Source organism: Psammomys obesus, unplaced genomic scaffold, assembly GCF_907164565.1.
Source record: "Psammomys obesus unplaced genomic scaffold, mPsaObe1.curated_primary_1811, whole genome shotgun sequence".
NCBI lineage: Eukaryota > Metazoa > Chordata > Mammalia > Rodentia > Muridae > Psammomys > Psammomys obesus.
Genome location: NW_026596034.1, coordinates 21,395,460 through 21,414,287, shown reverse-complemented (window position 1 = coordinate 21,414,287; position 18,828 = coordinate 21,395,460). Strand labels below are relative to the sequence as shown.

General features: G+C 42.9%; 1 protein-coding gene across 2 annotated transcripts; it reads right to left on the bottom strand.

Annotated features, from left to right (window-relative positions):
• Nucleotides 1–2,821: 2,821 nt before the first annotated feature.
• Nucleotides 2,822–11,236, bottom strand: LOC129687075 (pyrethroid hydrolase Ces2e-like). 2 transcript variants are annotated; one of them, XM_055621370.1, is made up of 13 exons: nucleotides 11,073–11,236; nucleotides 10,252–10,456; nucleotides 8,463–8,601; nucleotides 7,684–7,817; nucleotides 7,344–7,602; nucleotides 6,499–6,597; nucleotides 6,086–6,226; nucleotides 5,882–5,965; nucleotides 5,511–5,655; nucleotides 4,966–5,103; nucleotides 4,528–4,597; nucleotides 3,809–4,013; nucleotides 2,822–3,043 (listed from the first exon to the last, which is right to left on the bottom strand). In XM_055621370.1, exons 1-12 carry the CDS (start codon nucleotides 11,197–11,199, stop codon nucleotides 3,827–3,829), a joined length of 1,728 nt encoding a protein of 575 aa, XP_055477345.1. In that variant the 5' UTR covers nucleotides 11,200–11,236; the 3' UTR covers nucleotides 2,822–3,043; nucleotides 3,809–3,826. The 2 variants fall into 2 exon arrangements, with proteins under 2 accessions (XP_055477345.1, XP_055477346.1); XM_055621371.1 differs by having other exon boundaries at nucleotides 2,822–3,032.
• Nucleotides 11,237–18,828: the final 7,592 nt, after the last annotated feature.

Below are 18,828 nucleotides of genomic sequence, written 5' to 3'. Positions count from 1 at the left end.
ATGGTTTTTGGCACGTTGTATTTCTCTTCACACTTGATCCTAGGAATTTTTAGGTTTCCCTTTTTATTTCCTCAAATACACATTCGCCCAAGTTACTGGGGTCAGCTCTGTACACTGCCCAGGCAATGGGTAAGGCCAGCTCTCTCACACCAGTGCCACCAGGGCCAGTTTTTCTATGCTACACAGTCTCAGGGGAGGACCACCTCTCCTGAGTGCTGCATCTGCCCAGGTGCAGGGCCAGCTCAGCTTAGCCTTTGGACATTAACATGGACCCTGTTGGCAGCCTAGACCACCACTTTGGTGGTAATATGGTCCTTGGATATCATCAGACCCCTGATTTAGCAGGGCCACGGATTCAGACATGGCCTTTAGCAGCATCACAGGCCCAGACATCACCATAGCAGGCTACTCACCTCAGGCTATTCCTCGCTGCTGTCACATCTCCAGTTCAGATTCTCTTAATAGTGAATAAACCACCTCTCTACTTTTTAAAATTTTCATCATCTGCTTCTATTTTCATTTTTTAAAATATTAGTTACAGTTTATTAACTTTGTATCCCGCTTCCTTATTCCCTCCCAATCCTACCCTCCTCCCTCATTCCCTCCCAATCCCACCCTCCCTCCCTCATCTCCTCTCCTTTCATCTGACCATGGTTTATCAGGTATCTTCAGGACTGGCTGCAAAGTCCTCTTCTGTGGCCTAGCAAAAAACCCTCTCTTGATAGTGCACAAATCCTCCTACTTCTATTTCTCTCCCATCTCTACACCTCATACTTGCTCATTGTTGGAAATTTTATTCTGTTGTAATCAAATAACAGAAATCAATTCCATTTAAAATATTTGTTGAAACTTTCTTTGTGTTCTAATATATGACTTATAGAACATTTGGTGGTCTTCCAAGAAGCATGCATTATTTTAGTAAACACAAAAATAGAATGTTGTATACATGTCAAGTCCATTATATCCACAATACAATTTAATTTGGATGTTTCTCTGTTTGTTTTAATGTGGCTCTTTTTAATTGCTTATTCCCTGCTCATCTCACCCTAGTACTGTTGCTACATTGCTGGCAAGTCCTTACTGTGATCAAGTTCACACTCATTTATATATATATTTGACAGACATTTAATAGGCCCCTGCTGATTCCAGCCCTCGGACTGTCATGGTTCTCAGAGCCTGTGATAAAGCTGAGGACACATGCCCAAGAATAGGAGTTCCAAAATCCCAGAGAACCCTGCTAGGGCACACCACAGATTATAGACTGGGAGCTCCTTCCCAGCCTAACTTGAATTTCTGAAGGATCAGTTTCAGATAGTGCCGCCTGAGGCCTGGCCTTGGCTCCTTCTTTTCAGCTCCTACTGTTCTAGAGGATATATAGTCCAGCACAATGGACTTTCCCTTAGCTTCTCTCTATGTGTTTCTACTGGCATGGCACAGCTGTGAAACTGCCCCTCCCAGTTCTTGAAGTGTGCTATAGTTGTAGTGTGGGGCGAGAGTCCACAGAACTGTCTTCACAGTCAGTGTTGGCAAAAACATGGAAGCACTGGTGTGCTCACAGCTGCACGGCTGGGAGGGAGCTGCAAAGTGCTGTAGTCATTTAGAAAAACAGCTTGGCATTTTCTTCGCAAGCTAAACACCTACTTGTCCTGACACGCAGCAAATCTACTACCACTGACATAGCCTACTTGAATTGCCAAGTGTCTCTTCATGCCTTTCCCTGTCTGATCGTGTTCTTTGCCTCTATGGCATTGTTATCAGATCAGCTCTATAGTGAGGACATTAAGAGTTGGGCCTGCTAGGAAGTTCTGGTCAAGAGCATCATTATCATTATGCCCAGGACTTACAGGACTATTTTCAGTTCTTGCTCTCAATAAATAGATCAAGATGAGCTGAGATAGTATGTAGGTTTCTGTATTTCTTCATTTTGAGACAATATCTCAATATGCAGTCAAGCTGGCCTAGGCCTCTAACACTCTTGCCTCAGCTTCCGGATGCTGGCATGACACATGTGCTCACCAGACTTTCTAACCAAACCCTTACAGGTCACTTCAAGCATCTGTTGTATAGCCACGTATTTTAGATTCCTTCGGATGAAGTTATAGCAGGGGACTTCGGAGCTTGTGGCAAGCCTGTACTTGTTTAACTTAGAAGACTATGCCAAAATGACTGCATCAGTTCTTATCCACTCTGACCATTTGTTTGGTGCCAGTTGTTTCACAGCCTTGACTGTACTGGGGCTTATAGCTCTTCAGTATGATTGCGTTGGATGGTCCTCTGCTTATGAGGGAAAGTTGTGTGACCCAAGCCTGGGCTATCAAGGGAGACCCTGTCTCAAAACAGATGACCTCTCCATACCAAATAAGATTCTTAACATGGAAGTGACACAGATATGCAGTGCTGAGAAAATAAAAGGAACAGAGGTGTACATGGAGTGGAACTATTCTAAGCATTCCATCCCATCTGTATTCTTGTGTTCAGAACAGGGAACATAGGAGGCTTGATTTTCATGAAAAGTTCACGGTATCTAAACACTGGGATTCAGTACAGTGAATGAAACACAAGGGCTTTGCCTTGGGAAAACTGGTGAACAAAAAAAACAAGTTCATCAGAGGTAGAAAAATATTGAGATCCCAGGGTCTAAAGAACATAAGACACACCCTGTTAATGACTGAGAAAATGCTTTGGAGGGAAAAAAGGACGCATGGAAGACATTTTGGCACTATTGTAAATGACCTGAAGTCCAATAGGCTTTGTAGCACTGGGCTTGAAAACATTAAGGGCAAAAATGACATAATCATATGGAATATCATGAAAAGGTGGGTGTGATCAAAAAATCAGGATGTTTTATTAGGATTTAAAGGCAAGAAATAATTTCCGTACATGGAGAAGCCATCAGGGTACCAGGTACAGATATCTCTTCTGCTCTACATGCCCGGGCATTCTTTTCTCTCAAATATCATCTCTAGGACACATGTGTAGCCAACGTTCTTCACAGATGTGGTATATTCACATAAGTGTAGACTTCACAGAGTCTGCAGAATCCCTGGGCATAAGAACAAATTTATTGTTAGAGAAAGCCCACCTGGGCCTGCTGGTCCACCCCCACCCTTGGCCTTGCTTGAGGTGTCTATTAACATAGCAAGTTCAGTTTCTCACAAAAATAGACAATTGCAATTTGGAAGGGAAACAGGTGAGATTTCCTCTATAGGGACAATCTGCATAGAGGTTTCCAGAGGCTGGCATGCTCTGTGGCTGACATCAGAGAGGTCTAAGAGCTGTGCCCTAAAAGCCTGTGTGGATCAAGTTCATTTGTTCAAGTTCATTTGTTCATACTATACAACTTTACAGACATTTTACAGACATTTCTGCTCTTTGCAAGTTACCCAGCTGATGATTATTTCTGTTCCTGAGATACGGGCATTGCTATGTTAATCAAGCTGATATGGAACTACTAGGTTCCTGCAATGTTCCTGTCTCTATTTCTACATAGTCAGGGCCACAGATCTTTACCACTAGACCTGCTGGTAGTTTGTGATCTATTTGGAAGAGCATCCTGATCTTGTGGAGACGATGGAACCCTGGGGCTCTCATATTGACATTCCATATTGTTACAAGAGCTTTTACTGAGTGGAGCTAACAAAGATTGGCAGCATTTTGTGGGGGAGTGACATGAAGAGGGTTTGTCATATAAATTGGTGAAAAGGTAACTGTATAGGTTAGGAATGGTTATATGGCAGCATCAAAAAGCTTTCCACAACCAAAACTGAAAACAAAAGCTTTCCAAACCTCAAGCATGAAGCTCACTTGCCTGTCTTCACACAAGGCACTATAGCTCTTTGTGCCTCTCCTGAGACTGCTTTAGCTCCTGGATCTTCTGGGGCAGAGTCTTGGTCCAGAACTTCAACCTTCTGGCCTTCAGGGCTCGGCCCACAGCAGGCTGGATGTCCAGCTGCAGGTACTGCTCCCCATGGTCAAACACGGGCCAGTAGGGTAGACCCTCGCTGTTGGGGTTTCTGTGGACATGCCACCCCACAGAGAAGGTGAGGTCACTTGATCCTAATTTGGCTCAGGACAGTGAACAAAGTAGGCCAGGGTTTTAAGACTGATGTGGCTTATGTTTGGATATAGGAATACAAGTGTGACCAACTAGTTTCAGTTCCATGTGGGACACAGTTATGACCTGTTTTCTGCCTTCTTCTCAAAGGCAAAAACTAAAGAGTGTTACCACAATTGTGTGACCCACCCACAAGGTCAGTGCAAGATGAATAGTAACAAACATATATAAGGTATCTAAATGTGGTGTGTGTGTGTGTGTGTGTGTGTGTGTGTGTGTGTGTGTACAAGTGCACCTGTGCTTGTGCGGTGACTGGCTATGTGGTAAACGGCTTGCCAAAGTGTGCTCTAGGGTAGGAAAGACTCTATCATTTGAAAAAATACCATACATGCTGAGGAACCCACCCCACACAAAGAGAGAGACCTGGACAGCGACCCACCCTTGCAGAAGCTGAGGGAGGGGCATCCTCTCACCCGTGTCGTGCAAAGTTGGCCCAGTACTTCATTATCTTTCTGCTGAGTAGCTCCTCCTTATTGGTGTTAGCTGAAGAAAGAATGCAGCTGACCGTTTGTGCTTCACACTCACCATGCCAGCTATCATTCAATTCTGAACTATTGGTCGGGTTCCCTTTTTCCCTCGCCCACAATCCAGGATCTAAGTCTCTAATTGGATTCAGCCAGGTTCATCTTTGCCCTGTTGCTTTCTTATTACCAATAACATAAAGTAGATTAAGAAAGGTTGAGATTAGAACCTAATGTAGGTTTTGAGGTGTGAGATAGTGCACACTGGGTTCTGTCTTTCTTCAAGGAATTTGTTCCTTCAACTGGATTAAGAATTCAGCCATCCTGAGTCCATTATGGGGAAACCATAATGGACCCCAATTCAGCCCAAAGAAATCAATGAAGACTCACGTTTTATGCTGGATACTAGGTAGCCAAAGACAAATGAAACTTCATCACCATGGTCAGCCTTCACATGGGGTGGCCTGACATCTTTGAGGAAGCTGGGCTGATGCTGGAACTCATAGAAGTAGACAGGAGCATGGGAACCTGGGGTGAGGACATGTGGAGACATGATGGAGCTTCACCCAGAACTGTCCCTTCACACATTTGGTGACAAGATATCTTGATCTCAAGTTTCTGAAATCACAACAGTTTAGAGTGTAGCTCCAGCGTGGAGCGTTGGCTGTGGGAAAGCCCACTGTTAAATAATGACTCTTCCCACTTCCTGGGAGTAGTTAGGGAAAGTCACAAACAATCATTCAGCTGTTTCCTCATCTGTACCTAGATAAGATATCACTCTATGACATTCACCATAATGATTTACTATATAAAGTCTCTTGGTCATTTGGAAACAGATATCTGATCCAGACACAGGTCAAGCTTGGCCACTACCTAGCTTAGCTGGGACCTAAGCTCTGAGTTTTCTCCCTCAACCTTGTTACAGATGTACTCACGCTGAAAATGTGCTACTTGGAGTGCAGGGATCATGAACATGAAGTCCCCCATCATCTCTGTATACTGAATTTGGAGGGTCTGGGGGTCCTCAGTATCTCCCATGTACTCTTCCATGAGTAGATCACCACACTCAGGAGGCAGCATCTACCACATTGTGATGAGAAAGAATAAGGTTAGGTAGTTATTAAGATGGGTAGGCAACATTGTTATGATGAGGGAATGTATTTGAGGTCTGATATGGGGAGAAAGCTCTTATTGACTTTAGATAGTCAAGCATGACACCACACACACACACACACATCTGGGGATGCTATCTGTAAACATTAGAAAGGCGTCTTTACAGTTGTGACTGTACCCCCAAGATTCTCACCATCTCTTTGGCTGCTGTGTTCTTCAGAAAAGCTGACAGGGTCTCTCTGGTTATTTCCTTTATTTTCTGAGCAGAGCCCATTACCTGGGGGTGTAGAGACTGGTTTTAAGTGTGGCATAACACAAATATACAATGAATCTCTGAGTTCACATTGCCCAGCATACAAGACTCTAGGCTCCCAGAAAAGTAGAAAAAAAGTCACACCAGAGGGATAATATAGCCAAACTCATCATTGGTGGCACCAATGATGCTGGGGACAGGGTGAAAATCATCAGAGGCCAACAGCTCCTGAGGATGCTTGGGTAGGAACTCCCCATCCACCACAGCAGGGATGATCTTGAAGACCTGAGGGGCATTCAAAGTCAGTACGGAAGGTTAATCATGTGTTTTCTGATTCCCACTGAATATCTCCACCCTTTTCCACTTTTCAGTTTGCCTCAAGAAGCTTATTCTCCCACAACTCTCTCATCTCACCTCTGAGGAGACTTTACACTTAGATTAGCTTATGTTGGCATTGCTGCTAGCCATGGAGATTGGGCAATTTGTTCATAGAAATGAAGAATCCCGATAATACACCTTGCTATCTGCCACCTTCCAGGCCACAAAGTTCTGCCAACCTTGTTAATAGCCAGAATCTCTGCTTCACTCTTGCTTCTTAGGCAGTGCACCAGGGTCTCTGAGTTCACAGCTGCACAACCAGATAGATTGGCCACCGTCTGTAAAGAGTACAGGATGACACTTTCTTCCAGGCAGTTTTCCCAGTCCCAATCTGGGCCATTTACTCAAAATGGAATACCATGTTGTGTAATGTGTGTGAGCTGAAGCAAGAGCAAAAAAACAACATTTTGCTGTTGCTCAGTGGTGAAAGTAACACCTCCCTTCCTCTTCCTGGCCCTCTCTCCCACCTTTTATGTAGTAAGAGAAATGGTCTCTTGTTCTACTGAAGCCTACACCAGTCTAGCTGGTCTGTAACTCTCTAAAGATTTTTATTTTTGCCCCTGCCTCCCTTCTCTCCATAGGAACACCTGGATTAAAGACAAGGAACACCACACCTAGCCATATGTGTGTTCTGGGAAATTGAACTGAGATCCTCACACCATCACAGCAAGCTCTCTTGCCTCTTTTACCATTCCCCAAACTCATACACACTTGTTTTTGCCAATGATTGAAGCTACTTTATACAGATTTTCTGATACTATATACAGATTTATATACCATTATATAAGGTTCAGCAGAACAAAACAAAACCAACCAACCAACCAACCAAACAATCAAACAAATAAAAAAAGCTCTTGCATATATTCCTTGAATAAAGCACTGCACAGTGGGGTGGAGTAAGTCTTTAAGAAAACACTGAAGGGAAGTTACCTCCCATGGTCCTCATTTTCCCTTCTGAATATAGTACCAGAGTAGTGGAGAGTGAGTTGCTAAGGTCAGGGTTGGAGGGGTAGAGTATACTCACATTGTAAACCACCTCAGAGGAGCTGGAGATGAGACCAGGGAGCACAGCCACTCCACTTTCCATGATGGCACCATGGAACAGTCCTTGGGACATGGGAGACAAAACATGTGAAGACACACTTGTGCCACCTGCTGACACGCCAAAAATAGTGACCCTGTCAGGGTTGCCTCCAAACTTGGCGATGTTCTGCTGGACCCAGCGTAGGGCGGCCACTTGGTCCAGGTATCCCCAGTTGCCTCTGGCATGCTGGTCTCCAGTGCTGAGAAGTAGTAGAGACATGAATCATAGGACTGTCTAGGTTCTGCCCAGCACACATTTCCTTGCCCAGCTCTCACCTTACCTGAAGAAGCCCAGGACCCCCAGGCGGTACTGGATAGCGACCACCACCACATCCTCAATGGATGCCAGCATGGATCCATCATACATGGAGGCCATGCCTACAGCCAGACCACCACCATGTATCCACACCATCACCTGGGGAAGTCAAGAGAGAATCCAAGAAGCTTCTAGCCACCATACGCTCAAGTGGAGCTGCCTGTCAGATTACAGCTGCTTTGTATCTGTACAGCTAAATACACACACAGGACTCCTCAGCATCTTAGACCCAGGCACAGAGGAGGAACCACAGTACCATCAGCGTATTTCCAAGCCCCACCGTCTCACTGGGAATCTCAGCTTCTATTTAAGTCCAGAGTAACGTCACTATTATTTTCAGACAGAAGTGTAGAGAGGGCTGTGTCCATAAGCATTTTTCCTGACTATGAATCAAAAGGATCACCAACTCTCTTTAGTACAATCAATATCCCAAAGCTGTAAATTCAGCTTCTCTTGGTGTTCAGCCCTTGAATATCTGACTGGGTCTCTAGGGCTCAAGATTGTTGAGAAAATCCCAAGTTAGTGCATAGAACACAAACTCTGTCCTCTCAAATTTCCATTGCTCAGTGTCCCATACCCAGGGTCCAGCTGCCAACCATGGATGAGAAGGCCTTCTTAGACCCACTAGGGAAAGACTTCTCGCCAGGGTCTACACTGCAACAGAACTCAGTTGTTCTTGTGCCTTCTAATCTTCCTGGAAAGACATCTCCACTCCCACCCAGGTGACCATGGCCCAACTCTCACAGGCAAGTTTGAACCTTCATGGGCATGTGTTGGTGTGTAGATGTTGAGATACAGGCAGTCCTCAGACATAGAGACGGGAGGCATGCTCAGTTTCATCCTATTGAGAACCTCTGAATCCAAGATAGCATTTTGTAGACACCTGGTGACAATAGCAGACAGTTAATACAACAGATGTCTTGTGGTCAAAACCAGGTGTTAGTTCAGATTTTCTCTAAGTCACTTTTAGCAAATTCCCTCCAAGATGTCCAGATAATGCTTGATTCCTCTCTACAGCCCTTTCCTGCCAAAGTAAAGGCTACAGGCTCAGACAAATCTAGAGTAGGTTCAAATTTCCAGAATGGGCTGAGGCCATATATTTTATTCTTTCTGAATCTGGGCTCTAGAGATATCTAGAAGGTTCTATGAGAATAATTTCCTGCATGTAGTGACAGGCACCCATTTTCACTTTATTCTTTAATGTCTGTTGAGATGGTTATGTAGAAGGAATTTTTAGTGTCTGTATAGAAAAATTCCCTTTCATTAAAAAGTTAATGGCCTGTTAGCTGAGACAGGAAATAAGGAGATGGTAGATAGAGACAGATACACGGGGGGGGGGGGGGGGGAAGGGGGGGGGGGGGGAGAGAAAGAGAGGGAGAGAGAGAGAGAAGCTGGGAGAAGTCAGATACAGTAGATTTGGATTGGGATTCTAAAGAAGATGGTCATATGGCAGAGGTAACCAGCCACTTGACAGAACTAAGAATAGAATTACTGGGATATTAATTACGAGCAAGTCAGCCTAGCTATATTGGCCTAGGCTTTTGGAAATGTATTTAAGCCTCAGAGTTGTTATTTTAGGATCTGTGGTATAAGAAGAAAACATGACTTTCCATGGGTAGTTTCTATTTTTACATTAAAACAGCGTCAGATCACTAGAGAATATAGTCCCACTGAAGGATTATTTAGATCATGTTAGCCTATGGGGATTTTCTTGACTCTCTTAGTTGAGGTGGTAATATTTCTGACCATGAGGGCCACCATTTCCTAGGAAGGGGTTTCTGAATTGAATGAGCAGAGAATGCAAACTGACCATTAGGAGGTAGGTTGCATTCTTTCATCTCTTATCCCAGATAAAGATGTGACATGATTCATTCTTTTAAGATTTCCCTTGTAATGAATGTTAACATGGAACTGTGACACATAATAGAATGTTACTGTCTTAAACTGCTTTTATCACAACTCCAAGAACAAAATTAAGATACATGGATACTGTGCTGCTATGCCCACACAGGCACTATGGGACTCAGTGGACAACAATGTCCCAAAGACTAGTGGGATTTCCTTCACCCTATGTCCAGAAACTCTGGGTACCTCTACATTTCATGTAATCTGCAGAGGAAGGTTTTATGTTTATTTTAACATTGGCACTTAGCTCTGTAGGTTGTCTCAGTGAATGTAGAGAATGGAATTATAAGGATAAATGATGCTGCCCTCCTTACATAGTACATGACACTTGACTCTGGGCTCTTACTAGTTAATGTGTTGATACTGACCCTTGTCCATAGACCTCTCCCATGGTGGCAGAAATCACTTGGCACAATCTGAATCTGGGAACTGTTTATATCTGATTTTCACTGCTGAACTAAGAGATTACTCCCTATAGGAACTGATCTTTGACCCAGGAACCTGGAGAACAAGTTCTGCTACAAGACTACACATCACAGACAGGAAACTTCCCTGGGGTTGATATGAAGGAAGTATTTCATTTTGGCACACAGCTCAGAGTTGAATATCTTCTGGGTCAAAAACTTACATGGCTGGGTATGAGGTCCCGTCTCTCACACCACTCCATGGTTCAGGGGCCTCAGGAGGTGCAAAGCGCAGGGGTCCTACGGGTGGCTTGGCAAAGGGAATTCCCAGGAAGGTGTGGACAGCAATGTCAGTGTCTTTCACATGGACAAGACTGCCTCGAACCTGGCCTGTGTGTATGTTCCTGATGGGGCTGGCTGAGTCCTGGCCTGTGGGTGGAGAAATTACATGAGGGTTAGTTTGGTCCAGGCAGCTGCCACTACACTGATGTTTTCCACCTCATTTTCACTAGGGTTCACAGGGAAGGGAATCTGGGGTACCTAGGTTCAGGTGTGGGATGTGGGGGTAGGAGTTTCTTCATCTCCCCAAAGCCAGGGACATTGCTCAGAGTCCTTTTGAATGGTAATAGAGCATAACTGTGGGTAACAAGGAGACATAACTCAGAGCCACTCGGCAGCATGGGTGTATTATTTTTCACCAGCACACAAAGGTCTGTAGCAGGTGCCTTCACACACAGGGGAGGGACATGTCCTGTTTGCTCCCTTTCCCCTAACTGGCAGGTCCAGTGCTCCTCAGACCTTCTTACACCGCAGTGGCTTTTTTGGATATGGGGTCTCCTTAGGCATCTCTGACCATCTGTGTGCTGCAGGGCTCACTCTGTGGGCTTTGGTGGGTGGTTGGGAGGCCCACTCTTCCCATCCATTTATCTGCCATCTTTACCAGCTCCTCCCTCTCTGGAGCCTCCCCCCTACAGGCTAAGCTGCTGACTCATAGGAACTGGGCAGCTCTGACCCTGTTCCTCATTGCTCACTTAAGGAGTCTCACCTTCCACTTGCAGAGAGAGAAGCAGGATGCCACAGGCCACAGCCTTCAGCCAGCCAGGAAGTCTGTACAGTGTCATGGTCAGCTCCTCTGTCTGAGTCCGTGTTGCTCCAGGATAGCTGTGTGTCATGGACAGGAAACAAAATGTGTGGGCCTTGCCTAGGCAGGAATTTGGACCTACAATCAAGTAGGCAGGAGACTCGGTAGGGTGGGGCAATGTTCTTATTAACAAAGAAGAGCTGGCCAGCAGACAAGGCAAAGCAATCTTTGTTCCTGATCTTTGGCCTCCTAGACAGCCTTATCATGGCAGCAGAAGTACCTCTGCTATATTGTTTAACCTAAGTCAGTTCAAACCATGATCACTGTCCTTGTATTGACTGGCCACATGTCAGTGTTGTTGATGAGGTCAGGGAACAAAACTCTGTGACAGAGGATGCCAGGAGGGATTCTCTGAGTAGCCACATACTGAAGATATCCAGAGAGGGAGAGCTCAGATGTGACCATTTCAGTGATCTTAGGATCTACACAGACCCCTCCACATATGGCTATTTCTTTGAAACACTTCAACCCTGACAGTTTTTAAGTCACACTCCCTATTCATTCCACCTCTATAATGTGTTTCCTCTTTTGGCCAGCTCCTGCTGAGATCACCTTCACACTCCTCTACCCAGTCGAGAAACACTTTTAACAATTTCCTGTTTAGTTTTTATTTTGTACGTGTTTATATGTGTGTGAGAATGCCATGGCAAACATGCGGGATACATGTGTGCCAGTCTTCTGCCAGTCAGATCTCTCCTTCTGCCATGTGGGTATGGGGAATCCATTTAAGGCCTCTGGCCTTTTGAAAGTTCCTTTTTCCATTGAGCCATTTCCTGTCCTCCACTTAAGAAATATTTAATTGGGCCCCACTCAGTCACACACTGAGCACTCTGAGTCTATGATAACAGAAATCATGAATGAAGTGGACATAACCGACATCCACACAATTTTTTACCCAAACACAAAAGAATATACCTTTTTCTCAGGACCTCACAGAACCTTCTCCAAAATTGATTATATAGTTTGTTACATAGCAAGCCTCAAGAAAATTGAAATAATTCTTATATCCATCAGACTACCATGGACCTCAACAACAATGGACATAACAAAAAGCCTATACATGCATGGAAACTAAACAGCTCTATGCTCAATAACAGCTGGGTCAGGAAAGAAATAAAAAGAGAAGTTAAGGACTTCCTAGAATTCAATGAAAGTGAAGGCACAACATACCCAAACTTGTGGGGTGCAATCAAAGCAGTGGTAACAGGAAAGTTCATAGCACTAAGTGTCTTCATAAAGAAATTTGAAACATCTTATACAAGCAACTTAATGGCACACCTGAAAACCCTAGAAAAAAAAAAAAGCAGACATACCCAGGAGGAGTAGATGTCTGGAAATAATCAAACTCAGGGCTGAAATCAATAAACTAGAAACAAAAACAATTTAAAGCATCAATGAAACTAAGAGTTGGTCCTTTGAGAAAATCAACAAGATAGACAAACCCTTAGCCAAACTAACTGAAAGGCAGACAGAGACTATCCAAATCAAGAAAATCAGAAATGAAAAGGAGGACATAACAACAGACACTGAAGAAATCCAAAGAATCATTAGGTCTTACTTCAAAAGCCTATATGGCACAAAATTTGAAAATCTAAATGAAATGGGTATTTTTCTTGATAGATTCCACTTACCAAAGCTGAATGAAGATCAGGTAAATAAATCAAATAATTCTATATTCCCCAAGGAAGTAGAAGCAATCTTCAGAAGTCTCCCATTCAAAAAAAAAAAAAAATTCCAGGAACAGATGGTTTCAGCACAGAATTCTACCAGAACTTCAATGAAGAACTAATACCAGAATTCTTTCTACTAGACCTTCAAAGAAGAGCTAATAGCAATGCTTTTCAAACTATTCCACAAAACAGAAACAGAAGGAATATTACCAAACTCATTCTATGAGGCCACAATCATCTTGATACCTAACCTCACAAAGACCCAACAAAGAAAGAGAATTGCAGAACAATTTTCATTATAAACACTGAAGCAAAAATATTCAATAAAATACTCTCAAACCAAATTATGAACACCTCAAAAATATCATCCATTATGACCAAGTAGGCTTCATCCAAGGCATGCAGAGGTGGTTAAATATACAAAAATCCATCAGTGTAATCCACAAACTTAAAGAAAAAAAAAACATGATCATTTCCTTAGATGTCAAAAAAGCATTTTTTAAAATCCAACACACATTCAAGTTTAAAGTCTTAGAGAGATCAGGGATACAAGCCACTTACCTAACCACAATAAAGGCAATGTACAAGAGCTTATAACCAATATCAAACCAAACAGAGAGAAACATAAATCAATTCCACTGAAATCAGGAACAAGGCAAGGCTCTCTCCGTATCTCTTCAACATAGTACTTGAAGTCCTGGCCAGAGCAATAAGACTATTACAGGACATCAAGGGGATACAAACCGAAAATGAAGAAGTCAAAGTATCACTATTCGCAGATGATATGATAGTATACATGAATGACCCTGAAAATTCTACCAGGGATCTCCCACAGCAGATAAACACTTTCAGCAAAGTGGCTGGATACAAAGTTAAACCAAAAATAAGTAAGTAAATAAATAATCAGTAGCCTTCCTGTCTACAAAAGACAAACTGGCTGAGAAAGAAATTAGAGAAACAACACCCTTCACAATAGCCAGAAAAACCATAAAGTATCTTGGTGTAACTCTACCCAAGCAAGTGAAAGACTTGTATGAAAAAATCTTAGGTGTCTGAAGAAAGAAATCAAAGCTATCAGAAGATGGAAAGAGCGCCCATGCTCATGGATCAGTCGGATTAACATAGTACAAGTGGCCATCCTAACAAAAGCAATCTACAGCTTCAATGCAATTCCTATCAAAATGCCAACACAATTCTTTACAGACCTTGAAAGAAAAATTCTCAGCCTCATATAGAAAAACAAAAACCCCAGAATAGCTAAAAGATACTGCACAATAAAAGATCTTCTGGAGGTATCTCCATCCCTAATCACAAGTTGTATTATAAGACAACAGTAATAAAAACCACTTGGTATTGGCATAGAAACAGATCATTGGTGGATCAATGGAATCAAATCAAGGACCCAGAAATAAACCCACATAACTACAGACACCTGATTTTTGACAAAGAAGCCAAAACTATACAATGGAAGAAAAGATAGCATCTTCAACAAATGGTGCTGGTCTAACTGGATGTCCACATGTAGAAAAATGCAAATAAACCCGTATCCATCATCCTGCACAAAATTAAAGTCTAAGTGGATCAAAGACCTCAACATAAATAAATAGACACATTAAATCTATTGGAAAAAATGGTGGGGAAGGGCCTTGAACTCATTGGCACTGGAGAGAACTTTCTTAAACAGAACCCCAATAGCTCAGGCTCTAAGACCAACAACTAATAAATAGGCCCTCAGGAAACTTAAATGCTTTTGTAAAGCAAAAGACACTGTCACCAAAACAAAATGACAACCCATAGACTGAATAAAGACCTTCACCAACCCTACATCCCTACACCAACCCGATAGAGGGTAATGTCCAGAATATGTAAAAAACTCAAGAAGTTAGACACCAAAAACCACATAATCCAATTAAACAGTGGTATACAGAGCTATATAGAATTCTCAACAAAGGAATTCGAACGGCAGAGAAACACTTAAAGAAATGCTCAACATCCTTAGTCACCAAGGAAATGCAAATCAAAACAATGCTGAGATTCCATCTTCACTTATCAGAATGGCTAAGTTCAAAAACTGAAGTGACAACACATGCTGGAGAAGATGTGGAGAAAGGAGAACCCTCCTGCATTGCTGGTGGGAGTACAAACTTGTACAACCACTCTGGAAATCAATCTGGCACTTTCTCTGAAAATTAGGAATTGGTGTATCTCAAGATCCAGCTATACCACTCCTAGGCATATACCACAAGATGCCCCACTGTTCAACAAGGACATTTGCTCAACTATGTTCATAGCAGCTTTATTTGTAACAGCCAGAATCTGGAAACCACCTAGATGTCCCTTAAAAGAGGAATGGATACAGAAATTGTGACACATTTACACAATACTACTCAGCTATTAAACACAAGGAAATTATGAAATTTGCAGGCAAATGGATGGAACTAGAAAAGATCATCCTGAGCAAGGAAACCCAGAAACAGAAAGACATGCATGGTATCTCACTTATGAGAACATATTAGCCAGATAAGATACATAATAAAATCTAGAGAAGCTAAACAGACCTAGAGAAGCTAAACAATAAGGAGGATCCTAGGGAAGATGCTTAAATCTCATTCAGAGTGGTAAACAGAACAGAAGTGGTGGAAGAGAGGGAACTGGATGGGAGCCTACTATAAAGGGTCCTCTGAAAGGCTCCACCCAACAGAGGATTGAAGCAGATACTGACACTCATAGCCAACTTTGGCAGAGCACAGGAAATCTTACAGAAGAAGGGCAGATAGAAGGACCTAGAGAAGACAAGAGCTCCATAAGGAGAACAACAAAGTTAAAAACTGAGCCCAGGGGGGTTTGCAGAGACTTATGCACCAACCAAGGACCATGCATGGAGAGCATCTAGACTTCCTGCTCAGATGTAGCTGATTGGCACCTCAGTCTCCATGTGGACCCCTGAGGAAAGGGAGGAGGGGCTGTTACTGTCATAACTCACTTTCCTACTCTTTGATCACATGCCCCTTGTGATGCACTCTTGCCAGGCCATAGACGAAGAGCATCCAGACAGCCCTGGTGAGACTTGATAAGCTATGGGCAGATGGCAGAAGAAGAGAACTCCCTCTCTCAGAGGATTAGGGGAAGGGGATGGGAGGGGGGAAATGGGAGGAAGGGTGAGACTGGGAGGAGATTAGGTAAGGAACTTCTGTCGGAATATATATTGAATAAATTGTGAAAAACAATAAAAAGCTAAAAAGTGCAAAAGAGTTCCTGTATTTGCAGATGATATGATAATGTGTACAAGTGACACGAACAACTCCATAGAAAACTGTTCCAGCTGATAAGCACTTTCAGCAAAGGAGGTGGATACAAAAGTGACTCACATAACTCAGTCGCCTTCCTACATACAAAGGGCAAGTGGTCTCAGACAGAAAGCAGGAAAATAACTTTCACAACAGCCTCTAATTAGATAAAATATGTTGAGATAACTCTAACCCAACAGTTGAATGAGTTGTATGAAAAAACTTCAAGTCATTGAAGAAAGAAACTGAAGAACATACTAGAAGGTGGAAACCAAATAACCCAAGATAAAAATGGAGTACAGAGCTAAACAGAATTCTCAACAGAAGAATCACATATGGCCAAGAAGCCTCTAAAGAAATATTTAGTGTCCTTAGGCATCAGGGAAATGCAAATCAAAACAACTTTGAAATTCCATCTTATATCTGTCATAATTGATAAGATCAAAAACTCAGGTGACAGCACATGCTGGTGAGGATGTGGAGCAAGGGGAACACACCTCCATTGCTGGTTGGAGTACAAACTTGTACAACCACTTGAAATCAATCTCATGGTTTCTCAGAAAATTGGGACTCGTTCTATCCCAAGATTCAACTATCCTGCTCCTGGGCATATATCCAAAGAAGCTCTACCACTCAACAAGGACATTTCCTCAACTATGTTCATAGCAGCTTTATTTGTAATAGCAGAAACTGGAAACAATTAAAATGTCCCTCAAACAAAGAATGGAATACTATTCAGCTATTAAAGACAAGGGCATTATGAAATATGCAGGCAAATGGGTGCAAGTAGAAAATATCCAACCAAGGTAACCCAGGCCCAGAAAGATATGCATGGTTATAGTACTTTTTAAATTTATTTTTTAATTTAACTTTTATTAATTACACTTCATTCATTTTGTATCCCCCCATAAGCCCCTCTTAAATCTATTTTATTTGGGTTCTAGTGTCTCTTCCTCCCATCCAACCCTTATTTCTTTCAACCCTGTACACTTCGTAGGAGAGAAAGAACATTAGAAGGGCAAAGAGGGGCATAGGTTTGTTTAGACCACTTCCTGCTGAATGGGGTCATTGGTCAGGATACCCAGCAGTCCAGCAAACCAGCAAACTAGTGACAGTAAAACAAAAGCAGCAGCAAAGGCAGTAGCAGAACCGCTCAGCAGGAAGAGGGAGCAGCAGGGAGAACAGTAGCTGCAGGCCCTTTCAAGATTTCCCATTCATACCCTCTCAAGAGTTCCAAGAATTAATCTGTCTGCGGCTGACGCAAATCACACACCTGGCAGAACAAACGACACATTAGTATTAGCTGCTGTGGACATTCTGAAACAGCCCCATTGGGATTAAAACAATAATATAGTCACATAACATAACTGTTTTTTTCTTAAGAAATCAAAATTCTCACTGTACATGGTATGTACTCACTTATAAGTGGACTTAGCCACAAAGTACAGGATAACCATGCTAAAATCCACAGACCCAAAGAAGCTAAGTAACAAGAGAACCCAAGTGAAGATGGTTGACTATCACTCAGAAGGGAAAATAAAATAGACATCTGAAGTAGTTGGTGGGAGGATACTGGGTAGAAGAGGGGTGGGGAGAGGAATGGGGCTGGGAATCAGATGTGGGGAGGGATCAGAGACAGAATAGAAATCTGTGTTGTGGTCCTTTCTGGAATGGGGGTGGCTCCCTGGAATCTATGGGGGTGACCCTAGCTGAGATTCTTAACAGCAGGGCATTTGGAGCCTCAAGTTGCCACTTCCTGTAACCAGACAGGACTCCCTTGAATTTCAACTCAAAATTTGTTCTGCCTACAAGAAGTGCAGAAATAAAGATGGAGCAGAGATTGAGGTACTGGCCAACCAGCGATTGTCCCAACTTGAGACCCACCCCATGGGAGAGAGCCAACCCCTGACATTAATGATATCCTGCTATGCTTGCACACAGGAGCCTAACATAACTGTCTGCTGAGGGATTTAATTCAGGAACCTGATGGAAACAGATACAGAAACCGACAGCCAAAAAATAGGCAGAGCTTGGGGAGACTTGTGAAAGAGTAGGGACAAGGACTGAGGAGCTAAAGTCAAAGACACCTTAAGAAGACTTACAGAATAAACAAAACCTGAGCCCTTGAGGGCTCACAGAGACTAAACCACCAACCAAAGAGCATGCATGGGCCAGACCTAGGCCCCCTACACATATGTAGCAGGTGTGTAACTTTTTCCTCATGTTCTAACAATAAGCAGGAGCTGTCTCTGAATCTGTTGTCTATCTTTGGATTCCTTTCCCTAGTTGGACTGCCTTATCTGACTTCAGGGTGAGAGATGTGCTCAGTCTGTTACTTGATATATCATGGTGGGTTGGTATCTGTGGGTGAGGTGGGGTCTTCCCTTCTCCGAGGGGAACAGAATGGGGGAATGGAACAAATGTGTGTGAGAGAGGAAATGGGAAGAGAGGACAAAGGGGGCTGTGATCAGGATGTAACTGAAATAAATCAATCAGTGAAAAAACAAAAATGAAAAATTAGCCCATGATCATGATTCAGTAGGATTAACATGGTAAAAAAAGAAAAGACCATGCTATGAAAAGGAACCTACAGATTCAATGCAACCATCACCAATATTCCAACACCATTCTTCACAGAGCAGGAAAGAGCAATTTACAGCTTCATATCAAGACACAAACAACCTCAAGACAGCTAAAACAATC

What these genes read in the sequence shown, in the direction of transcription:
- LOC129687075 (XM_055621370.1), bottom strand. Translation starts at nt 11,199, where the DNA reads ATGACACACAGCTATCCTGGAGCAACACGGACTCAGACAGAGGAGCTG. An exon ending in GGGGTCCTGGGCTTCTTCAG is followed by an intron (nt 7,603 to 7,683) that starts GTAAGGTGAGAG and finishes ACTACTTCTCAG; the next exon opens with CACTGGAGACCAGCATGCCA. An exon ending in ACACAGCAGCCAAAGAGATG is followed by an intron (nt 5,656 to 5,881) that starts GTGAGAATCTTG and finishes ACAATGTGGTAG; the next exon opens with ATGCTGCCTCCTGAGTGTGG.